We start from the raw sequence: 21,665 nt of genomic DNA, 5'->3' as shown, positions 1-21,665 counted from the left end.
ACTTATAATTAAAACTATTACAAATCAATATCATCACAAAAATCTGACATCCACTCCAGAAGCAATGTTATTTCTGAACATTCTGTGTGTTTTGCATTTTGACTTTGCTTCATTATTATTTTTATATTTTGAGATAAATGATGTAGAGTTACCTGAAACAAATTTTCAAATTATTTCAGAATAATTTTTTTTTTTCGAAGAATTAAATTTGGCGCTTCAACTTTACTGAAAGTATGCAAAGTTCCGAAATTGAAGAAAAATAGGCGCATAATTAATATATGTCACCATATTTAATCTAACTTTTTCCAATAAAGCAATATATCATATTATCTTCATGAAAAATAAAGCTTACATTACTCCACTCCAATCGTAGTAGTTTCAAACATTCTTCGCCAAACGAGTCCATGGTTAAAAAGTTTTCATCTAATAAAAATATGACTAAGAGACTATAAGAACTCCAAACTTCTTCAAAATTTCTAGATTCTGAAATCAATGTAATTGTCCTTGCTGACACTACCTTCAAAAATACATAGTCATCTGTGTTCTGATTTTCATAATCAACGTCAGCTTTTTCAGTCAAAACTTGTAAACTGTTGTCTAGTGAAATCGAGTTCTTATCTCCAATTTTGATAAATGTAGAAAATGTATCATGTTTCCAAATTCTTAGAAACTTTGGCAATGTGTCTTTTATTTGGTTTGGGTAATGGCAAACTGCAAGCAATCAAAATAGAAGAAGCTTCTGTTAATAATCATGTATGCCAAGCCAGTCTTCATAATTATAAATTTATGTTGTCTTTGAAAAAAAATCATAAATATGTTTTCTATACCTATAGCAATTGCTATGTCTACTGTCAATGTTGCTAAAACTTTGATGCACATATTTAAAATCGAAGTCCACACTTTAATACATTCTTCTATATTATTCAAAAGAGTATAAAGTTCTGTCAATGGTTTCTCAGTGGGATATTCTTCTGAAATTATTGTACATAATATGTCCTAAATAAAAAACACAACATTAATATTTTAACTCTCTCCTAAATCAATTTGAATAGCATTTGTACCTGGGCATCAATTAAAATTTCTGATGGTCCTACATGTTCGATATATCTATTAATATCAATATTTGGCTCAGAGATTATTTCAGTTTTTGAATCTGCATTAGATTTCAACTTATCATTCATCATATTATTTTTAATTATTTGTTCAACTTGTCCATCAATATCTTTGCACAGAACCTCTAAAATATGTTATGAAAATTTTTAATCAAGTTTAAAAATGGTAATTAATTATGTATCTATTGAAGGCAGAGGCACTCGTGTTGATGATATTTGCTCCTTCGACTTTGGGAGTTTGCCTATTGCACTTAAAATACTATGCAGTTTTCTGCATATGGTCAGTGCCAATTTTATTTGTATATATAATATCATACACTCACTGATGTCTGATGCTTTTTCTTTGAGCCATGCTTGGCACTTCACTGAAACCCTTTTTTTGCAAATCTTTGCACACATACTCTTTACTGAGGCTAACATTTCGATTGGAAGTAAATTCACAATGGTCACCTCCACTCTTTCATCCACAATTTTCTGAATTGTTAAATTGGACATGGCCATTAATTCTTTAATAGACTCTGTGCACAGAGAAATTAACTGTGTCTCCGCTTCTAACTAGAATTCATTAATATAACTGATATTACATCTCTTGCCATATTGATATATATTTATCAAAAAGCACTTACCTTGTTAGTTGTCTTGATATTTAAGAATTTGAGACTAGCAGCTTCTTTTGCTTGTGTAATATCTTTTGAAATTATTTCTTTTATGATTACAGAGAATATTCTGTCTGTGACAAATTCAACAGTTTTCTTGACGGATGATGGATGGTTGTTGAAGAAATTATTTTCTAATTGAATCTGCAAGAATATTTTTATAGATTTAGGCATCACAGAGCCAATCTACAAATTTTATATCAATTTTTCATTATTTACCTGTATCTTTTTTTCATCTTTTTCCTTTGAACTTGATTGGTGTGTAAAAGGTGTCACATGCCTTATTCTGCCTTTGTTGTATGTTTTGAATCCTTTGATAACACTTTTCAGTGAATTCAGAGTTGGTACATTTTGATATAGGATTTTTTCTAAAAATTTAATCCCCGAAGGTAATAATGCATTAAATAGACTATCATTGGATTTAAATCTGGCCATTTCCTTGCTCTCAATTTTAATTTGATGAAATTGGTCTTCAAAATCATATTCCAGATTTAATTCTTTTAATGGTGTAGAGAATCTCCACTCATAAAAATTTATAGAAACATTAGGTAAATCAAAAAAGTTTCCTAAGATTATCTTGAAGCAATATTTAAAATATATTGTGAACCCTTTACAATCATTCAAAATTAATGATTTGGCATATATTTTAAATAATTTCATTAAGATATTGCAGTATTTGTCTGTAATAAGAGTTTCTTCATTTAACATAGACAAATACATTGTTATCCACTGAATGACTATCAAAGTTGAAAAATCATCGGAACATGCATCAATTATTGAATTCAGATCCAACAGAGGACATACCTAAAAATATGTTTTTTTACAATAAATACTAGGTCTAGTTTCGGAATAACATTCTCACTTATCTTATCACTCACTTACTGAAAGAGAGTAAGAAAATAATATAAGTAGTATTTGTTTTGCATAAGTAGTAAGATAAGTGAGATAGTTTTATATGATCCGATATGATATGAGTATACATCACCTAAAATTCAATATTACCTCTATTTTATTCAATTCATTAAATGTGAGAGATTTCATCTTGTGTCCATTATTATTATAAGGCAAATCTGTGGTAAATCCCAAAAACTTAGACAATAGTCTTAAAGAGGATATTCTTTTAACTAGTTCTAAGCTTTTTTGCATATCATCTTCTCTGATGCTTCTTGTTTGTTTGTTTTCAATCTCAGTATTATGATCCATGTTTGTTATTAATATATAGCTGCTTTTAAATTCAAGGCATGCAGAATTAATGTCCAAAATTTCACTTGACATGACAATTTTTAAGTGTTCCAAAAATGTATGATTATCACTATACTGAATGAAGTCTCTGAAAATTAAAAAAATATTAAAACATTTTGTATAATTTAAAATTTGTAAAATTTTGAAAATCATAATTATTAAAACGTTTAAATATTTTGTTAATATACACCTGAAAAATTCTTGTACTCCAACAAAAGCTGTTACATCACTCGTAGTAGTCGCATTGGTTGTAAATCTGTTACTAAGTCGTGATAATCGGTTAGGATCTACATTTGGTAGATGTTCCATGAGAAGTTGATTAAATTCTGTATGCTATATATAAACAAATACAATTTACTACAATTGTGATTATTAAATAAGTTACATAATGAATTTATATCCAATTTTTTACTTTTTAGTATCAATATATTTTTCAATTTACTTTGAACTAAAGAAGATATGTAATTGTAAAATATTGCTTTATAGCTTCTGACGGAATAGACATAATCCAGATTTAATATTTTAATTTTTGCTACATACTATACTGACTGTCTTGATACTATATATTCAAATAATAATTTCCGATTCAATTAAATATTCCTTTTACCTCAGATTCACAAGATGCCAATAATTGTTTGACAAATAATCTTGCTAAATGTGCCATATTACAAACATTATTATAAATAACATTTATGCGACCAAACTCATTATGTTCATTATACTTTCTCTGCTGCATTTTATTTGGTATTAATGTCCCATTAACATTGAATAGCATCATCATAGTTGAATCATATAGTGCAAAAGAATAGTTTGGTGTATTGTGCATTGATTCCCAATTTCTGTAAATGATATTTAGACATTACATTAGATCTTACAATATTTCAAAATATGAACCTATTTAACCTAATCAATACCTATTCTTCATATATTAAAATACTAATATAAATTTCATCTTACCTAAGCATATCATAAAATAAATCTCTTTGTTTTCTGAATGCACGAAATGTTTGATCAGATGTAAAGTTTTCTCTATTGTCTGTTTCACTTTGAAAACACACATTGTTTTTATTCCCTAAGCTACCATCTATAGGTGTTGGGAGAACACTTTTTCGCTTTAAAACACATTTTAAAAACAAATTCAAATCATGATTAAAATTTTGTATTCGTTTATTATCACTTAATACTCTTAAAGTATCATTGTCAAGCAGAATAAAAAATTGTTTCTGCTCTCGTAAAATGTTTATACAAAAGTATATACAATTATGGAAAGATGGAAATAGATCAGAATTATCTGTTTGGTCATCAATTTTCTCAACATTCAACAAAGAAAATATGAAATTTAATTCACTAAAAAAATTTACAACTAAATTATTATTTAGTATCACATTATAAATATTTGCTAAAATATCTAATTCCTTTCTTCTTGTGACTTGCAAAATATCTCCAGGATCTGATACTTTCACAACAGTACTTTTTTCTTTTGGATTAATGAAAATCGTTTTTATGTGTTTACTATTCTCAAATTGTTTTTTTATAAAATCTTTTTCATTTCGAAGAATAGACCGTTCCATTTGGAAATTATTACATGATGAATTACAGTTTTGTTGCCTTTCATTAATGTCGTTGAAACTAGTCTTGATAGAATCACTTTTATTTATATCACAGTCACTAAAATTTAGTGAAGTAGGTTTTATACGCTTGCTTCGATTTATTTTAGATGCTGAGTTACTCTTCTGAAATGAAAGTCTCTCCCCAAGTGCTGGAAATTGGCTATCTAAATTTGATCTACTACTTTCAGGTGTCCCTGTAATATCTTTACTATAACTATTTTCAGTAGTGTTTTGATCTACACTGCATGTTAAATCTGATTTCTCATTTGAAGTATTTATACTTCTTGACTTATTTGCAGAATGGTGCTTATGTTTTTTGCTAGAAGCACTCTGAATGTAATCACCAAAATTTATGGAAACCCTTTCAATTGACTTTTGGGATTTTGAATAGGATTTACTTGAAAATGAGTTGTTTCTCTTTTTTTGATCGTTTGGAGTACTGAAATAAACTGATCCAGATGATTCATTCAGTTTTGTGTTACCAGAATGAGGAACTGGGCTGAAAGCGTTCTCATTAAAAGCATTGTCAATGTGTAGAGAATTATGTATAATCTTATTTGGACCAATAATATTTTTCTCTTGAATATTTGTTCCTTCCTCGATATAGGATTCATTTTGTAATAAACTTGTATTAGAATCATGCGCACTATTGGAAAAGTGAGTAGATCCTGTATAATTTCTGCTTCTATCATTTGATTCATTTGGATTTTCATCATTTTTTAAAAATCTAAAATAGTTTGAACAGTGTCAGTAATATTTAGGAAAGTATTACAATAAAACCTCTGGAAGAATATTCATTATGAAAGATTTATTTAGAATTTGAAGTGATATATGTAAAGAAAATAACTTTAGAACACATTTTCTTTGAGCAATAAGGGCAAACTATGTAAATATTTTATGCAAAATACTGTTTAATTCAGATACCTGTTTGTTTGGCTTCTCACAAAATTCAGATAGTAAAATATAAAATCCGTTTTTGTACAATTATATGTGGCAGACAAAACCTAAAAGTACATGATTTACTAAATATTGAGTTATTACAACGAACATCTTTTTCAAAATTTGCAAACATACATTGTCCGTTACGTCACTTATCAACCAACGATATAAGTTTTCTTCATTTACAAAACCTTGTAATATATCTTGCAGAAGATTTTGCGACATTTTTCTTCAGCACGCTAGCCCTATTTTCGAATATATAGTTCCACAATAAAATTCTATAAGTTTAACAATTAAAATTTCTGATTGAAATAAATACGTATATATATGCACTAAAAAGTTAGGTTAAACTTAGGTTTGTCAACATAGAATTGTCAATGTCAAAAGAAAACATAGGCATAGAAAACATAAATAACATAGATCATTCAGTCTACCATAGATTACGGTGCGATAGGCTTTAGCTCTGGCGGCCAATTCGAAAACTTATCATCACATTTTATATAATCCTTTTCTCTCCTTTAGTTGCAGTTAATTTAAAATTTCAGTTATATAATTAGAAAAAAATAAAAAAATGTATTTTTTTTATCGACGATCTTCAGAGTCCATGTCTCTAATTTTATATATACAATGCCATATTCCAAATGTTGTCTTTTTTTATTTTTTCCTTCAGTAAAAGAACACTCACTATAGATGATCTCTATTGTGCCAAATCCATTATTACTTAATATGTTTAGCAATATTACAATAATTCAATCAACCAATTAACTGCGCTCGACGGTCATACTCGTTATGAAAAAGAACAGACTTTTATGTATTGACGAGTATGTTCGCCGTGTATACAATTCAGTGGTCATTTGCTTTCTCAATTGCAATTTCTGAATAAAACATGTTTTTTAGATTTTTCTTTTAAATAAACTCCTATTTTTTATATTTTTCGATATCATACTAACAGCACTTACTTTGAGATAGACGAATATACACTCATTTTCCGAATTTCGATTTGTCGATGTTGATCTTCATTTCGTATCATCTTCTTTGACATCGAATATTAAGATTCTTTTATAAATAAAATTAAATTTGAACTTGATATTAGCAAGTTATTAATCAATATGGCAAAATATTTTTATTCAAAATTAGTACATCTGTTTATAAGTTTCTTATTTTATTCTATTGAGATATTAATTGGTTATCAAGCTTTGCTCTTCCAATGTGGCCAGTTTTGTATCTCTTGATATAGCCTCAGTCCAGGGCTTTCAGTTGCTATAACTTGTCGTTGTCCTAGTAATTTATATCTATCATCAAGTGCTCCTAGTGCAACGCCGCAGTCCAGTAAATTTTGTGCGGCAGTTAGTGCTTTTTCAGACGGCAGTTTGTCTTGAGTAGAAAATATAATTTATACTAATGAATTAATTTTAGTCATAATTATTATGATAAATTGCTTGGACAAATGTTGAAAAAGTGGTAAATATATCTTTTGTGATAAAAGTACAACTTTATATCATGTTTGAAAATTTAAAAACTTTGAAATTTATTTTGACGATTTTACTTAATTGAATAGAAAAGGAGTTCATGGACTAAAAGGACACTCTAAATTCATAACTCATGTAAATCGTAAATCACGTACATCGAATTTTGTACGTACATATGATTTAGGGTATTTATTTGCGCATTTATTATTTCGTGGAGACTCAACTATAACTCTGTCATAAAGACTATAGTCATACTTGTTTATCTATGGTCATACGTATGCACAGTGTCGACTTACGTCAAACATGTGTGTGAACTTCGTAAATATGGAAATGTTTTGAATTTCATCAAACTTAAATGTCAATATTGAACCATTATAAAAAGTTTTATCATTTATTTAAGTCTTATTATTAACTAAGCAGTTAAAACTACTATATAGGTATAATATATTATTTTAACTTAAATGCATAATATTATTTGAATTTGGAGTATAATTTAAGAATGAAATGTAGATTTTATGTTAAAACAAAAAACAAATAATATTATAAATAATTTATTTAGTTAATTTTTCATATTGTAAATTATTAACAATAAGTTAAAAGATGTCTGAAGTTACGGGATTTAAAAAGCGTGTAATAAAACGAAATCAAGGAACCAGGAGACGCAAAAGTAGCTCCTCTGAAGAATCATTAAGCGATCAAGATTCAGCTGTTAAAAAGAATCCCGTGAAAATCCGCAGACCAAATCCAAATGTACAAGAAACAAACAAATTTAAAAGTGAACAGCGAACAGAACAAAATTTAAGTACAAGTAGCGGCGATGAAGATTCTGTAGTAGTAACTTATAAATCTAATAAAACAGCTCTTCCCAATGGACCGTCTGATCAAGGTGCCACATCAACTTTGCAAATTGAAACAGAACTTGATAAAGATGCACAAGCTATTTATGAAAAAAGTATAGCTATTAATAACGAATTAGCTGGCAAGGCTGATGACAAAATATACCGAGGTTTAAATAATTATGCACAATATTACAAGAAAAGAGACCGCGCTGCTGGCAATGCAAGTTCTGGTATGGTTCGCAAAGGACCAATAAGAGCTCCTGCACATTTAAGAGCAACTGTCCGATGGGATTATCAGCCTGATATTTGTAAGGATTACAAAGAGACAGGATTTTGTGGCTTTGGAGATAGTTGTAAATTTTTGCATGACAGAGGTGATTATAAACATGGGTGGCAATTAGAATTAGAAACCGAAAATGGAAACAAAATTGATGAAGATGATAGTAAATGGGAAATCCATGACGATGAAGAAGATTTTCCATTTAAATGCTTTATATGTCGAGAGAGCTTTACAAACCCTGTAGTAACTAAGTGCAAGCATTATTTCTGTGAGAAATGTGCACTGAACAATTTTAAGAAATCTACAAGATGTTATATTTGTAACATGCAAACAGAGGGAATGTTCAACCCGGCACGTGAACTTATAGCAAAACTCAATGCACAGAAAAATAACCAGGAATCTGATGTAGATTCAGATTCAAATTAATTGATGTAAAGCTTCAAAGCCTTATTAAACAGAATTAACAAGTACAAAAAATAATATTTTATTACCTAGATGATTAATAAATGTTTCATTATAGGATCCATAGATAGGATCAATAAATTTACTATTATATAATACATTATTAAAATCTATGGGCATTAGGTTATACTTCTCTATTCCTATTTTTAAATGAGAACTGGAAATTTATCAACAATGCGTATTTAGTAAAAATTTTAATGAAAATCATGCTTATAATTTACCTCCAAAAGTTCCAATAAAAGCTAAGCCAATAGATTTTGAATTATAACCATATGTATGAGCTCCAATTTTATACCATCCTGCACCTTCATATATATTTCCATCATCACCAACTAAAAAGCTATTGTAATTCATATTTTAAAAATATATTCTATAAGTTCTTTGTTTTTTTTTCTAAAAGAAAACTTACTTTAAACCGATGTCATGAAAATCCAATTGAGTCATATGATAATCTTGAATGGAAGTAACTATGCGAGCACATTCAGAAAGTGTATTACAGCTAGGAGTAACCGTGTGTTGAATGATAACATATTTTATAGGAACAATCATATATTCAACTTGTATGGATGAACGTCCACCCCACATTGATTTAATCACTATATTGGGGCACACATCTGGAACTTCTTCCATTGATGCTACAATAGATAGATTTTAAAATGTTATACATAGTTAATTATCCTTTTTATTTTTTTTTTAATATTACCTGCATAAATTAAATTTAAAAAGATAAATGAGAGCTTCATCAATTCCATTTTTAGAAAATATTTAAATTACTGCTTTGCAACACTTTTTGTAAATGTTTATACCATTGCCGGAATGGGTCAGAGGTCAACAATGTATTTGAATTAAGAGAATCAAAGATACGAATCGCTGTTTTTTTGGGGATTTTCTGTTTTTTTTTTTGCTAAAATACAGACGCGATTATAAATCCAAGCCATATTAATTCATTAACGAGCGCAACTTTTTTTACTTTTACACATAATCATTAATTATTACACAATAATAACCATTGATTATTACACATTAGTATAAATATTTTATATGTCGTGGGGTCATTTGTTAATTACATAGTGTAAGTAATAATAAACAATTCGATTAAATTAACTTATGAAAATTAGATTAGATTTTAATATAATATAAATATCAAGTTGAAACCATGGACTTTTTTTCAAACACGTTTCACTCAATTTGATAAAATCAAGTTGAAACCATGATGCGCAAAATATTGTTAAGCCCGGGTCCCATCGAGTTACATCAAATGGTGTTTAAATTTTTGAAATACGAACATAATTTTCCAAAATTTTATCTCATATACAGAATGACTTGGAACGTTGAGAAAACATATAATTGGAAAATCGGATTTCGTTGAGTAAACATAAAACTTCTCATTAGGAAAATTATCAATGATGTTTTGAAAACATAGGGCTTGCAAAAGAATTTATCATATTAATATAATCATTTAATACTATTATTCTTTTTTATAAAAAATCGGAAAATATAAAAGTATCAGCTATAACTTTCGGCGATTCATTGTGGAATTGAATAGAAACAGGAAACACGTGTTTACTGTTCATGTGTTTTAAAACTGAAATTTAAATGAGCAAGTAGCATAAAGCAGATGAATCTTTCTAAAATTTAAATATTATACGCAGATAAATAATAAATTAGCCACCTTAAACAATTTCTCGTAATTAATTAATAGTGAAATACTGACTTCTCAAATATAATTTAATTAAGAGTTTGCTATACATCAGAATAAAGTAGTACATCTATGTTCAAACACACATTCATCGTATTGAAATAATTTCATTTATTTCTGCAGCAAATTAGGCAGTCTAATCTATCTTTATCAGGTTTTAGTTAAATTTTTGAAATATTAAGTATTTAAAACTTAATAGGAATGTTTTTATATTAAATCAATTCGCACGACAATGTAATAATACTTTATCACAGAAGATCGTTCTCACACAGATGTTTTCGATTTAATATAATATAATTTTGCCATAAAAGTAAACGGCAAATAAATTTGTGTAAGTGAAATGAAAACAAATAAATATAATAGACAGTGCTCATATATGACTAATTCCATTTATCATTTTGTTACTTATATTATAAATAAACGCAAATGATACAACATACATATGTTCCAATTACCCTTGATTTAAATAGAAATAGGGAAAACAGGATTCGAATACTTAAAACAAAAGTTTAGAACTTAAAAACAATAAATATGCAACTATAATGATGTGAATTTTGTTCAATAATAAATAGAATGCAAAACTCTACATGTATTGTAATTAAATGCATTAAATTGACGAGTCTTGGTTTTGTATGTATCGTGTTGTGGTTTAAACAAAAAATCTAAAACAGAAATAAAAAACCTTATAAAATTCATGATTTATTATCGACGTTCAGGAATTTATCTTTACAGATGCCTTGAAGATGGAACGTATAGTTCCGAAACGTTGACAAGAAATCATAGGTTTAAAAAAAAAATTGTTACTTATTACTATTTGAATTCTTTTTTCTAAACACGTGTGTATGTGTGTATATACAATTGGCGTTAATTAATTAAATAAATAAATAAATAAATAAAATTCTAAAAGCTATTGTTCTGATTTGTCAAAACAATTTTACGTTTTTTCTAAAACACATGTTATGATAAATATGAAGAGACACCATGTGTGAGGCCGCCTTTGTAATAGACTTAATATAATCTTGAACCATGAAATGCAAAAATAGACTGCGGCAACCAAAATTGGAAACCACTTTTGTTTTTATGAATAATATAAAAAATACATAAATTCAGTCACATATATTTTTAAATTAACAACTTGGACATAGATGCAAAATCAAATCCCTCAATGCAAAATTATCTTTTTGCAAGCTAAATACCAAAAAAACAAGAAAAATTAAATAACTTATAAACAAATTATTAATGATGAATTACTATTTACATATATCATTGTATTATAATGACCAATGTGATGAAGCTAAGATTAATAGTATCATTTATCAATATCATATATACATGTATGTATATATAATTATTTTCCCTTGTATTTTAGAACGTATGCAGACAATTTTTCCAATGCAATAGTTGGCATTTGAAGGAATTGATAATATTGATATTGTTAAATTCTTATAAATTCAGAAAGATAGAACTTTGAAGCTAATGCGTGAAATTTCTAATAAGGGTATAATATTTTCACAATTAATTCAGAAACTGTAAATAACAATTTTGTCATTTTCTTTTTTTCTTGTTTATATCAAACAAAGTCTCTGGTGCATTTTTGAGTACTTTTTAGCTCACTTAAAAATCCATAAATTTAATTATTATCCTTGAAAAATTACTAAATAGGAACTTGACAGTGTTTTACAATAGTAGTAAATAATCTGCCAACTATATGCTAAGCAAAAATTATCCTTAATTGAAAACGAAATTTGCATTATCTCCTAAAAGACATATGAAACTATTGTGCTATAATTTACAATTTAGAATTATCCTAATATTCTCATTTACATGTATCACTAAATCACCACACCAATCATACCTTTCACAAACGTTTTTATAATGTGCCAAATCTTTGCACAACTCACATATCACAGAAATGAGTAGTTTGTCTTAAGACTGAGCAACTAAATTTAACAAATAATTACAGATAATATAATATAAATAATGGTATTGAATAAAAAAATATCTTTATAGATAAGTAGATGAAGGTGATTACTTTTTCAAATCCTAAATTGATTTTACTACAAAAATAACATTTTTAAAGAAAACATATGAATTGAATTTACAATTTAGACTAGAACGCCTTTCATCAATATTAAAAATTGTCCGATTACCCATAAAACCTATTTAAAATGTGTATATATACACACATATATATATATATATATATATATATATATATATATATAATGTAACATAAATTTGCAAACAATCTATTAATTCTTAAAAATAGTTGTGTAGCTGTATCAATGATTAAAATTTGCTAAATACAAATTGAAAATGAATTTAAATACTAAATATAAAATTTTGATAATATTAACTAAAATATGAATTTAATACTGCTAAAAATCCATGGATGCTGATGAACTGCATCATCAGACAATTTTTCAGCTATATCCTAGCCCATTTTTAAAAATATAAATGTTTGAAACCTTAAAATAATATTTTTATATTGTCTTGTTAATGTTCAAGGGAGTGATACAATAAGAAAAAATTATTGTAATATAAGTATGTATATGAAAATAATCACTAGGCAATGAAATCAGGAGAAAATTCTTGCTATTATTTTGTTAAATATTACCAGCAGTTGTATTATAAAATGGAAATTGTCCAAAATGAAAATTCACTGGAGTTTTAGGACTTGTACATGTATATACAAAATCATCAGAATGCAAATGTGTGCGATTTAAATTTGGCTCAGAGGTAGAACGGTGAATTTTTGGCAGACTTCTAATCAAGTTTTCTAGTGAAGTAAGAATTTGACGAAACAGAGGTCGTTCCTCTCTTTTGAATCGTATGCAATCATCTGTCAATCTTTTCAAAGCTGCTGGGCAATCAGTTCGTAATTTGTTAAGATCTGGTCTTAAATAACCCCTTCCAACCATAAATAATATATGATCACGGTCTTTATGGCTTTCATATGGCAACTGTCCAGCTAACAACTCATACATGACAACTCCAAAGGCATAAACATCAGATTGAAATGTGTAAGGGTTTTCTTCGGACATTCGTATTACCTCTGGAGCCATCCAAAGAATAGAGCCCGTAGGTTGATTTGATTGTTGAGAACCAGACCATCGAACTTTAGCTGTCGCTAGACCGAAATCACCAATTTTAACTGTTAGGTCATCATGCAAAAATATATTATTTGACTTAAGATCTCTATGAATAATATTTTTGGCATGCAAATAATCCATGCCTTGAGCAGACTGTCTAGATATCTCTATCAGAGTCAGAAGTTCAAATTTCGTTTCAAAAACATGTAGATGTTTGTAAAGACTGGATCCTTCACACCACTGAGTGACTATTGCCAATGATGGTTTACTTACGCAGCCCATAAATAAAAGAATATTACAGTGACGAGTTTTACGCAAAACAGCCACTTCATTTTTGAATGCTTGTAATTGAGCCGCAGAAGGAGTTTTTACATTCAAAGTTTTCACAGCAACTGGCCCATGCCAGTGGGCTTTGTACACAGTCCCAAATGAGCCCGAACCAATACGTGGGCCAATGAGTATTTCTTCAGCATGTATTACCTGAATTATTAAATTTTCTGTAGTAATAACAATGCTAAATTTCAATATCTCAGATTAGAAACATCTACACATACCCAATCATCATAACTCTCTCTTTGTGCCAAAAGATTTTTATTAGATTCATCGGCAGATTTTGCTCTGGGTCTTCTGTTTCTTAAGGTTCCAGTTGGTGAAGCTTGTGTGCTCTAAAATATTCACATATTATATATATATATATATATATATATATATATATATAATTTATTTAAAATATATGTGTATTACACAAAATATACATATAAAGCCTCCAGAATTATGTACAAAACATTCAAAAATGGTATAATTTTCAAGTTTATAAATACTTATTACATATTATTGCAAAGGCACATTTAATAATGCAAAATATTATACAGTAGAACCTCCTTATTCGCGGCTTCTTCATTCGCGTTTTCGCTATTCGCGGCCAAAAAAATTGCGACCCGATACCTTTATTCGCGGCTAGAAATTTCGTTATTTGCGGATTCCAGTGTATATGAAATCCAATATCCTCTGTAAATGCCGTCTTTTTGACCTATATAATTGCGTTGCGTTCGCCGTCCTCTCCGTTATCAGCGTTTTTGATCAAGTAAGCAAACAGGGAATGAATGAATCATATATGTATGCTTTAACACTTTCCACTCGCGAATTTCGAGATATATATTAATTTTGCCGCCGGACCGGCGGCATTCGAGTCGAAAGGGTTAATATTGTTCGTTTCTGTGGTAAATGCTGCTATGCATGCTTTATTTCTTCATTTTACTCATTCGTAGCAAATATTGTGATTGAGTAACACGTGCTAACAGACCTAATTGCTTGAATCACGTGATAATGATTTGTCTGAAACCGACTTGGAAGAAATGTTAAATTCACAACCCAATGAAGAAGAGGCTTCAGCGTGCACTGAAAACATTTAATTTAAGGAGTCTCAGTGAAGGTTTAAAAATGGCAAATGATCTGTGTGATTTTTTTATGAACATTGATCCATCTATGGAGAGAAGTATTCTCTTTAAGAGGCAAATTGCGGTTGTGACTGCCGTTTATCAGTCTGAATTGGAGAAACTCTTGAAAACTACCAAGCAAGAAAAAATTACAAAGTTTTTCAAATCTTTGCCTATTTCTGAACAAAAATGATCAAAATGTTTAATGTATAATATAATTAATCAAATATATAAAGTAATTAATCTAATGCATTTATAAATATAAGTAAATATATAGTTTTTTATGTATGTACATTTCATTATTTTGACACCTTGGAACGTATACCCTATAATCCCATATAAAATGCCATCCTATATTTGCGGATTTTTCAATATTTGCGGATTATTTGTCATCTTGGAACGTATTCCCGTAATCCCATACAAAATGCCATCCTGTATTTGCGGATTCTTTATTCGCGGCATTTTTACGGAACGCATCCCCCGCGAATAAGGAGGTTCTACTGTATATAATATATACCTGGGTAGATCCTGAAGAAGTACCACTTTGCGCTGTTGATATCACAGGAGCAGCATGTAGATTCGAATGTGCTTGTGCTAATTGATGCTCAGCTAAGGTCATAGGTTTAAGCATATTCATGCAAACATTGGGCGCTGAGCTAGACCTATCACTAGGATTAAGGGTCCTTGGGTGCTTTCCAGAGTCTTGATTTTGATATTTAAATCCAGGTGGGAGATAAATAATCCCAGCAGCAGAATCTTTTTCAGCCAACAATTGTCTATAGAATGCATCTTTCAAACGATCTTGGTGACACAGAACAGGCACTTTATCAGCACACCTTTGGTGAAACCGGTAATTACACTGGCTACAATAAAATCCGGTGAATAATAAGCGTCTACAACATTCACAAAAGGCTATAGAAAAAAAAGTTTTTCTCATAAATTGATGGGACACACTAGTGTAATAGCACTGATATTTATCCACTATTTTAACAGTGACTTCATCAGCATCAATTTGGCTAATATCAGAATCCCAGGGAATGGGAAAAAGAGTTGATTCGTTTCTATAGACTTCACACATTTCACAAGTTAAATTTCTCAAATTTAATGCTTTATGTAGAGCCTCTCTTAAACTAAGTCCAGGTTTAACTTCCACGCTAGTCCTCTGTTGGAAAGGCAAATAAGCTCGTAATAAAGTTTTAGGTGCTTTGGTAACTGTCAAAAATTCGGGAGTCTCTGGAGAATCCGGACTATTCAATTCATTATTAGTTTCATTTAATTGTTCAATCAATTTATTTTCTTTGATCTCGAATTCCTGCAGTTTAGCTGACAATTCTTGATATTCGGTAACATACATCGAAGGGGGGTTTTGAAACCTAGCAAATTTGGCATTGAGCGCATCAATATTTCCACGTGTAAGATGAATAACACTTTGAATATTCCGTAATTCTTCTGAAAGCGGGTCTAATATATCTTCACTATCCGTATTTGACATTTTTTTGTTATTAAAAGATAGCACGGGAACTTTGCCATTAAACCTTTTTGAAGTGTTTTCTTTTTCTCTTATAACAGCCATTGTTAATTTACACCAACATAATCACTTAAAAAACTTATTTTTCCAAAATCGTTAGGATCAAATAAACATCATTTCTATTCGACGTCTTAGAAATACAATTGTATTGAAATTTTATCGGCTTCAATACAATCTTCTATCCAATTGCATAACATTTAAAAATAATATTTTAACTAAAACATTGACGCCTGGTTGGATATTTTTCTGTCATGTTGCCCTCTATTTCATGTTTAGTGTGACATCTTGCAACCACTTTGCAACATGATTAAGAAGTTTTCGAATACTTGATTTTTCAAATTATGAGAGTTAAACATTTGACAGCAATATGATACAATAATAATACTTATATTAATAATTCTAATTGTTAGTATTGGTTCATATCCATATGAATTTAAAATAAAAATAATATTTGTAAAACAAATTAGACGAATAAAAGTATTACTGTCAAGTTTCCAGCGCCCCTTCTATTTTGTTGGCCATTATTTTGTTGGCAAGCGTTGGTTCCCATTGGTTACTATCCTAGGTTACTACGTTGCCATTTTGATTTTGTGTTAACTAGTGTCGAAATTCTTTAAAATTCATGAACTGCATATAACGTTGCATTTTTATTAAATTAGTGGACAAAAGGGGCTTTGGTAGATTTAGTAGTCTTCAATAACAGCATTGTATTTTGAAAACTAAAATGGAGCAAGGAGAAGGTACGACAGATTTCTGGATCCATAACTTGTTGGTATGAACAATTACGGAGAGGATTTTATATAATTTGACATTCTTTCTAGTAATTTATGTAAAATACCATTTCAAACACGAGGAGGATCTGTTTTAAATAATAAATTATGCATATTTGATTATTCGGAGAAACATAATTCACCCATAGTTTGTTGCTTTCCATATAATTTTTTAATATGATAATTAGTACGAGTTTTGCAAATATTTAATAAGGTACCGCAATGTTGTTTTAAATACACAAAGTGAGTCTAGGTACTAGAAATTCAATCTGTTGTTCTTAATATTTGAGAATAATTTTATTTAATAAATGAGGACACTAAAGTTTTTCAATTTATGACTTATTTGATATTTTTATTTTCATCCTGTATAATTTTAGAATACCAACGACCTTTTAATGGCAAAACCAGCAAACAACATAATGTATTACCATTATGGGGTAACGAGCAGTCCATGAATTTAAATCCATTGATTTTGGCAAACATTCAAAGTTCGAGTTACTTCAAAGGTAGGTATGGAAGTGTATCAATATGTAATAAAATACATAAAACAGTATAATACTGTTGTACTATACAATACGAAGTAAAATATATACAATGAATTCAATTTTACTATCAACTAAATATATATAATTATACTAAACTATTTGCAGTACATTTATTCAAATTGAAAACCTATCATGAAGTTGTTGATGAAATATACTATCAAGTAAAACATCTTGAGCCATGGGAGAAAGGGTCTCGAAAAACAGCAGGGCAAACTGGAATGTGCGGTGGTGTGAGTGATATTACTGAATAATTCTTTGATTTATTATATAATAAACCATTGGACTAAATATTGTTATGTATATATTGTAGGTTCGTGGCGTAGGTGCGGGTGGAATAGTATCAACAGCATTCTGCCTTTTATATAAGTTGTACACATTAAGGTTAACACGAAAACAAGTTAATGGTTTATTGACCCATACTGATTCTCCATATATACGTGCTTTAGGTAATATATATATTATCTTCAATTTTAATCGATCAATTACTAATTTCATTAATTCTACATTCAGTAATACAATTGTAAAATTTATTCATGGATTGAAAATATGAATATCCACATTCAACATTTTATTTTGGCAAATTTAACATTGATTTTCTTTATTGAAGGTTTTATGTATATAAGATATACCCAACCCCCTCCCGATCTATTTGACTGGTATGAAGAATACTTATGCGATGAAGAAGAAATTGATGTAAAAGCTGGTGGTGGTCAAATAACAACAATTGGATCCATTCTCAGACAATGGCTTGTAAAACTAGATTGGTTCTCTACTCTATTCCCACGTATTCCAGTTCCTGTACAGAAGCAGATAGAACAACGCCTTGCTGAATATGATCGACAAAATAAAAAGCCAGAAGTATATAACTCTCATTATAATAACAGAAATGATAATTATAATCCACGTGATAATGCTTCACGCAGTCGTGATGATTCTGGGAATGCAAGAAATTTTGGAGAAGCTGAAAGATATGCAAAAGACAGAAATGAAAGATACAATAGAGAACATGAGCGAAGTAGAGATCGACATGGAGAACGTAGCTCAGGCAGAGATAGAGATAGGTATTTAGATCGTGAACGGAGTTCACGTGACTATCGAGAGAGAAGTAGAGAAAAAGATAGGTCAAAACATAGGAGCGATCATTCCAGAAATAGAAGCAGATCTCGAGAGAGGCACAGACGACACAGATGAACAAATGAGTAATGTTTTCAGTCTATTTTATTTTAAAATGGTGATTAAATTCTCAGTATTTTCTTTTAAATATCGTACAATTATTTTTTTATATTTCTTTTAGTATGGAAATCAAATTTAAAGTAATGAGCCAATTCTTTTCTATTTCTGTATTTTTTGTGTAATAAATATTGAAAACATGTGTTATATTTTCTAGTTTGGAATTCATTATTGAATGGAAAAACTCATTCTATTAATGCTGATTAGTACTGAAAGTTTGTACAATGTGTTGAAGCTCTGAAATAGATCTTTCTTTAATACTCATAATTTTGTCATAAATATATGTACAAATTTATTTGATAAATTTAAATTCAAATTCACTAAATTTAATATTTCCAATTAACTAGCTCTTGTTCGTAGATTCTGCTTTTAATAATTCTGTTTCCACATCATGCAAGACATTTAGTTCCAGATAAGTTAATAAACTTGCACTCAATGTTTGCAATGCTAAAATTATTGATATACTTGTTGTTATTGGCTTTGTAAATTTCCAAAACAGTTTAACTACTTCTTTAGGATTCCGGAATGGAGGTACATTGTATGTAAGATAATTGTTAGCATTCTGCAATAATAATAAAAATAATTTACTAACATGTTAATATTATTATGCATGATTGATATTAAAATTGAATAGGCATGGTAATGTTAGTAATAATTCATATATGACTTGGCTCAAGCTTGGAAATGACCATGAGTAATAACTTGCCTATTCAATAAAAAAATCATCGGGCTATATATATATATAAATTCAAAATACAAATACCACAAATCCTGCAACTGGACTAAGTATCACTGGATATAAAAGCCCAAGAAAAGTCTGCCCTGCTATAGCCCTTACCTCCAAGCAAACTGGACATTGTGTTTTATGTAGAAGAATATCAGACGTCACAAACTAAAATCAATTGCAACATATATGATATAAGAAATATACTGCATCAATATAATGAAAATGAACTCTTATGTACAGTTGACGTTAATGAAATACCTGCATATGAAAAAATGATCCAGCTATTGTAGGTAATATTACATTAGGTAAAAAACTAGACAATTTACCAAAGGTTCTCAACTTTAACTTCTGTCTGTAATGATTATTCAAATAAAAACCTGCAAGGCCACAACAAAATCCTGAAACTGCTGCACCGTATCGCAGAGGTAATCTGGAAAATATAATTTGATGTTGAACATCATATCATTTATTAGCATTAGATATTATCATTACACTTTTGACTGTTCTTCCCAATTCCATATTAACTTCCACTGATATTGGAGAGCTTCGTCCTCAGTTAGTCGAATAGCATCTTTTGGTGGTTCACCTTTAGACCTTACTAATGCCATTATATTATATGAAATTTACTGCTTTATTCATAAATCATTTGTGATTTTACATTAGTTTCCCAGTTAAAAGTTAAGCAAACAAATATATTTATACCATAAGTTTTATGGTTACTACTTTCAATTTTGATATTGGCAATAAATTAATTATCTAACAAATAATTATAAAAAACGTATACTATTTGATATTTAAAATTAATTATGTAATATGATTTTAATTTAAAATTGTATAAATTCTTTAAAAATTGAGGTTGAAATCAAATAAAATGGTTGCCCGATGCGATAAAATACTCCGTCGAGTATTCATGATGCACAAACATTAATTGAAATTAAAAGAAGTTGAAGAAGTTTAAATTCTTTTATTCGATTACTTATACATGAAGAATCTAAATATCATTTTAAAATCTCGTTTTATAAATTTAAAATAAAATCATAGGTGAGAACTGAAAAGAGTACGCTGGCAACACCTATACTTTCGCATAATAATAAAAATGACGTTCCTTGGGTTAGTGGAAGCAAGTAGTTGTTGAAGAGGAGTTATACCGTGTTGTTTTGTGCTTTTAATTTTAAATAAATGGAATAATTTGTTTGTAGCCCCTTTTGCATGATTTTGTGAATAGCGCCGTTCATTTAGTACATGCTTTTAAAAGTTAAAAGTTTTAAGTGTATTAAAATTTATAAATTCGCTGTTAAAGTCTTGGCGCTTTAACCGAATGCAGTGCAAGTTATGAGAAGTGCATCTATATCTAATTTTAAAACATAAGAGTGTTAAAGTTAATTCATTATTAACTTAATATTATTCCCCTTTGTCCACTTTACTCCCTGTGACTATGGCAACCGTAAACAGAGAGTAAACCATTCGTTGCGGTTGTTTACAGTTCGCAAATATTGCATCTCGGTGTCTATATTTTTTATGCATTCGAAGTGCCAGTGTTTTTCAGTGAAAAACTATGATGAACGTCTCATTTAACGATTTCATAAGGGGTTTACTAAGAGGGATGTAGAAAATTTGGTTTTGGTTAATCGAAATGAAAGTGACCGTGTGTTTTGACTCGGTGCGCATTGTTGTGCCCTGCGGTGCAGGTGAACTACTCGTCAGGGATTTGATCAGAGAGGCTATAAGGCGGTATAAAAAAGCATCGGGAAAGGTAAAATATAATGTTTAATTATTCTTTTTATCGTATCTCGTTAATACTTTAACCTGATTAATTCGTATTTTTTATTTGCATTTTAAATGTTTACAATAAAGACCGGTTGTAATTTTTTAAATGCACTGAAATTGCTAATTTGTATATGTGTCTACATATATAGTGTGTGTGTTTGTGTATATTTGGATACAATTTTTCAACCCATTTAAAGCACAGATCAACCCATTTAAATGCTTCGATAAAACATTCGATTCCTATTGGTGGAAAGATTAATTT

General features: G+C 29.2%; 7 protein-coding genes across 15 annotated transcripts in view; 3 read left to right on the top strand and 4 right to left on the bottom strand.

The window, feature by feature from the left end:
* Positions 1 to 17: 17 nt before the first annotated feature.
* LOC113373504 (codanin-1-like) lies at positions 18 to 5,886 on the bottom strand. Its single transcript, XM_026613798.1, has 13 exons — positions 5,695 to 5,886; positions 5,545 to 5,624; positions 3,968 to 5,347; positions 3,618 to 3,849; positions 3,201 to 3,343; positions 2,771 to 3,098; positions 1,988 to 2,290; positions 1,739 to 1,912; positions 1,436 to 1,667; positions 1,062 to 1,237; positions 828 to 996; positions 353 to 711; positions 18 to 152 (listed from the first exon to the last, which is right to left on the bottom strand). Exons 1-13 carry the CDS (start codon positions 5,782 to 5,784, stop codon positions 18 to 20), a joined length of 3,801 nt encoding a protein of 1,266 aa, XP_026469583.1. The 5' UTR covers positions 5,785 to 5,886.
* An 862-nt stretch (positions 5,887 to 6,748) lies between these two features.
* LOC113373503 (peptidoglycan-recognition protein SA-like) lies at positions 6,749 to 9,547 on the bottom strand. Its single transcript, XM_026613796.1, has 4 exons — positions 9,523 to 9,547; positions 9,019 to 9,244; positions 8,831 to 8,949; positions 6,749 to 6,933 (listed from the first exon to the last, which is right to left on the bottom strand). The coding sequence occupies exons 1-4, from the start codon at positions 9,545 to 9,547 to the stop codon at positions 6,749 to 6,751; spliced, it is 555 nt and encodes a 184-aa protein (XP_026469581.1).
* On the top strand, positions 7,535 to 8,736 carry LOC113372225 (RING finger protein 113A). Its single transcript, XM_026612548.1, has one exon. It carries the CDS (start codon positions 7,629 to 7,631, stop codon positions 8,571 to 8,573), a length of 945 nt encoding a protein of 314 aa, XP_026468333.1. The 5' UTR covers positions 7,535 to 7,628; the 3' UTR covers positions 8,574 to 8,736.
* A 3,038-nt stretch (positions 9,548 to 12,585) lies between the features above and the next one.
* LOC113372268 (raf homolog serine/threonine-protein kinase Raf) lies at positions 12,586 to 16,553 on the bottom strand. Of its 3 annotated transcripts, none has more exons than XM_026612593.1 (3): positions 15,354 to 16,553; positions 13,955 to 14,065; positions 12,586 to 13,880 (listed from the first exon to the last, which is right to left on the bottom strand). In XM_026612593.1, exons 1-3 carry the CDS (start codon positions 16,407 to 16,409, stop codon positions 12,915 to 12,917), a joined length of 2,133 nt encoding a protein of 710 aa, XP_026468378.1. In that variant the 5' UTR covers positions 16,410 to 16,553; the 3' UTR covers positions 12,586 to 12,914. The 3 variants fall into 3 exon arrangements, with proteins under 3 accessions (XP_026468378.1, XP_026468380.1, XP_026468381.1); XM_026612595.1 differs by having other exon boundaries at positions 15,399 to 16,553; XM_026612596.1 differs by having other exon boundaries at positions 15,408 to 16,553.
* A 354-nt stretch (positions 16,554 to 16,907) lies between these two features.
* On the top strand, positions 16,908 to 18,998 carry LOC113372361 (pre-mRNA-splicing factor 38B-like). 2 transcript variants are annotated; one of them, XM_026612684.1, is made up of 5 exons: positions 16,908 to 17,104; positions 17,512 to 17,640; positions 17,785 to 17,909; positions 17,990 to 18,125; positions 18,287 to 18,998. In XM_026612684.1, exons 1-5 carry the CDS (start codon positions 17,089 to 17,091, stop codon positions 18,868 to 18,870), a joined length of 990 nt encoding a protein of 329 aa, XP_026468469.1. In that variant the 5' UTR covers positions 16,908 to 17,088; the 3' UTR covers positions 18,871 to 18,998. The 2 variants fall into 2 exon arrangements, with proteins under 2 accessions (XP_026468469.1, XP_026468470.1); XM_026612685.1 differs by having other exon boundaries at positions 16,910 to 17,136.
* A 124-nt stretch (positions 18,999 to 19,122) lies between these two features.
* Positions 19,123 to 20,432, bottom strand: LOC113372362. Its single transcript, XM_026612686.1, has 4 exons — positions 20,129 to 20,432; positions 19,895 to 20,066; positions 19,673 to 19,801; positions 19,123 to 19,471 (listed from the first exon to the last, which is right to left on the bottom strand). Exons 1-4 carry the CDS (start codon positions 20,242 to 20,244, stop codon positions 19,253 to 19,255), a joined length of 636 nt encoding a protein of 211 aa, XP_026468471.1. The 5' UTR covers positions 20,245 to 20,432; the 3' UTR covers positions 19,123 to 19,252.
* Positions 20,433 to 20,722: 290 nt separating this feature from the next.
* Positions 20,723 to 21,665, top strand: part of LOC113373263 (partitioning defective 3 homolog) — a 108,006-nt gene continuing 107,063 nt past the window's right edge. For all 6 annotated transcript variants that reach the window (XM_026613568.1, XM_026613571.1, XM_026613566.1 and 3 more), the window contains exon 1: positions 20,723 to 21,389. In XM_026613568.1, coding sequence (XP_026469353.1) covers positions 21,270 to 21,389 — 120 coding nt within the window. In that variant the 5' untranslated portion in view covers positions 20,723 to 21,269. The remainder of the gene's footprint in view (positions 21,390 to 21,665) is intronic.

Source organism: Ctenocephalides felis, unplaced genomic scaffold (genome assembly GCF_003426905.1).
Source record: "Ctenocephalides felis isolate EL2017-DRISC unplaced genomic scaffold, ASM342690v1 CF-g0.4_SCAFFOLD_01604, whole genome shotgun sequence".
Lineage (NCBI taxonomy): Eukaryota > Metazoa > Arthropoda > Insecta > Siphonaptera > Pulicidae > Ctenocephalides > Ctenocephalides felis.
Note: the sequence above shows the minus strand (reverse complement) of the source record. Positions and strands in the feature narration are given on the sequence as shown.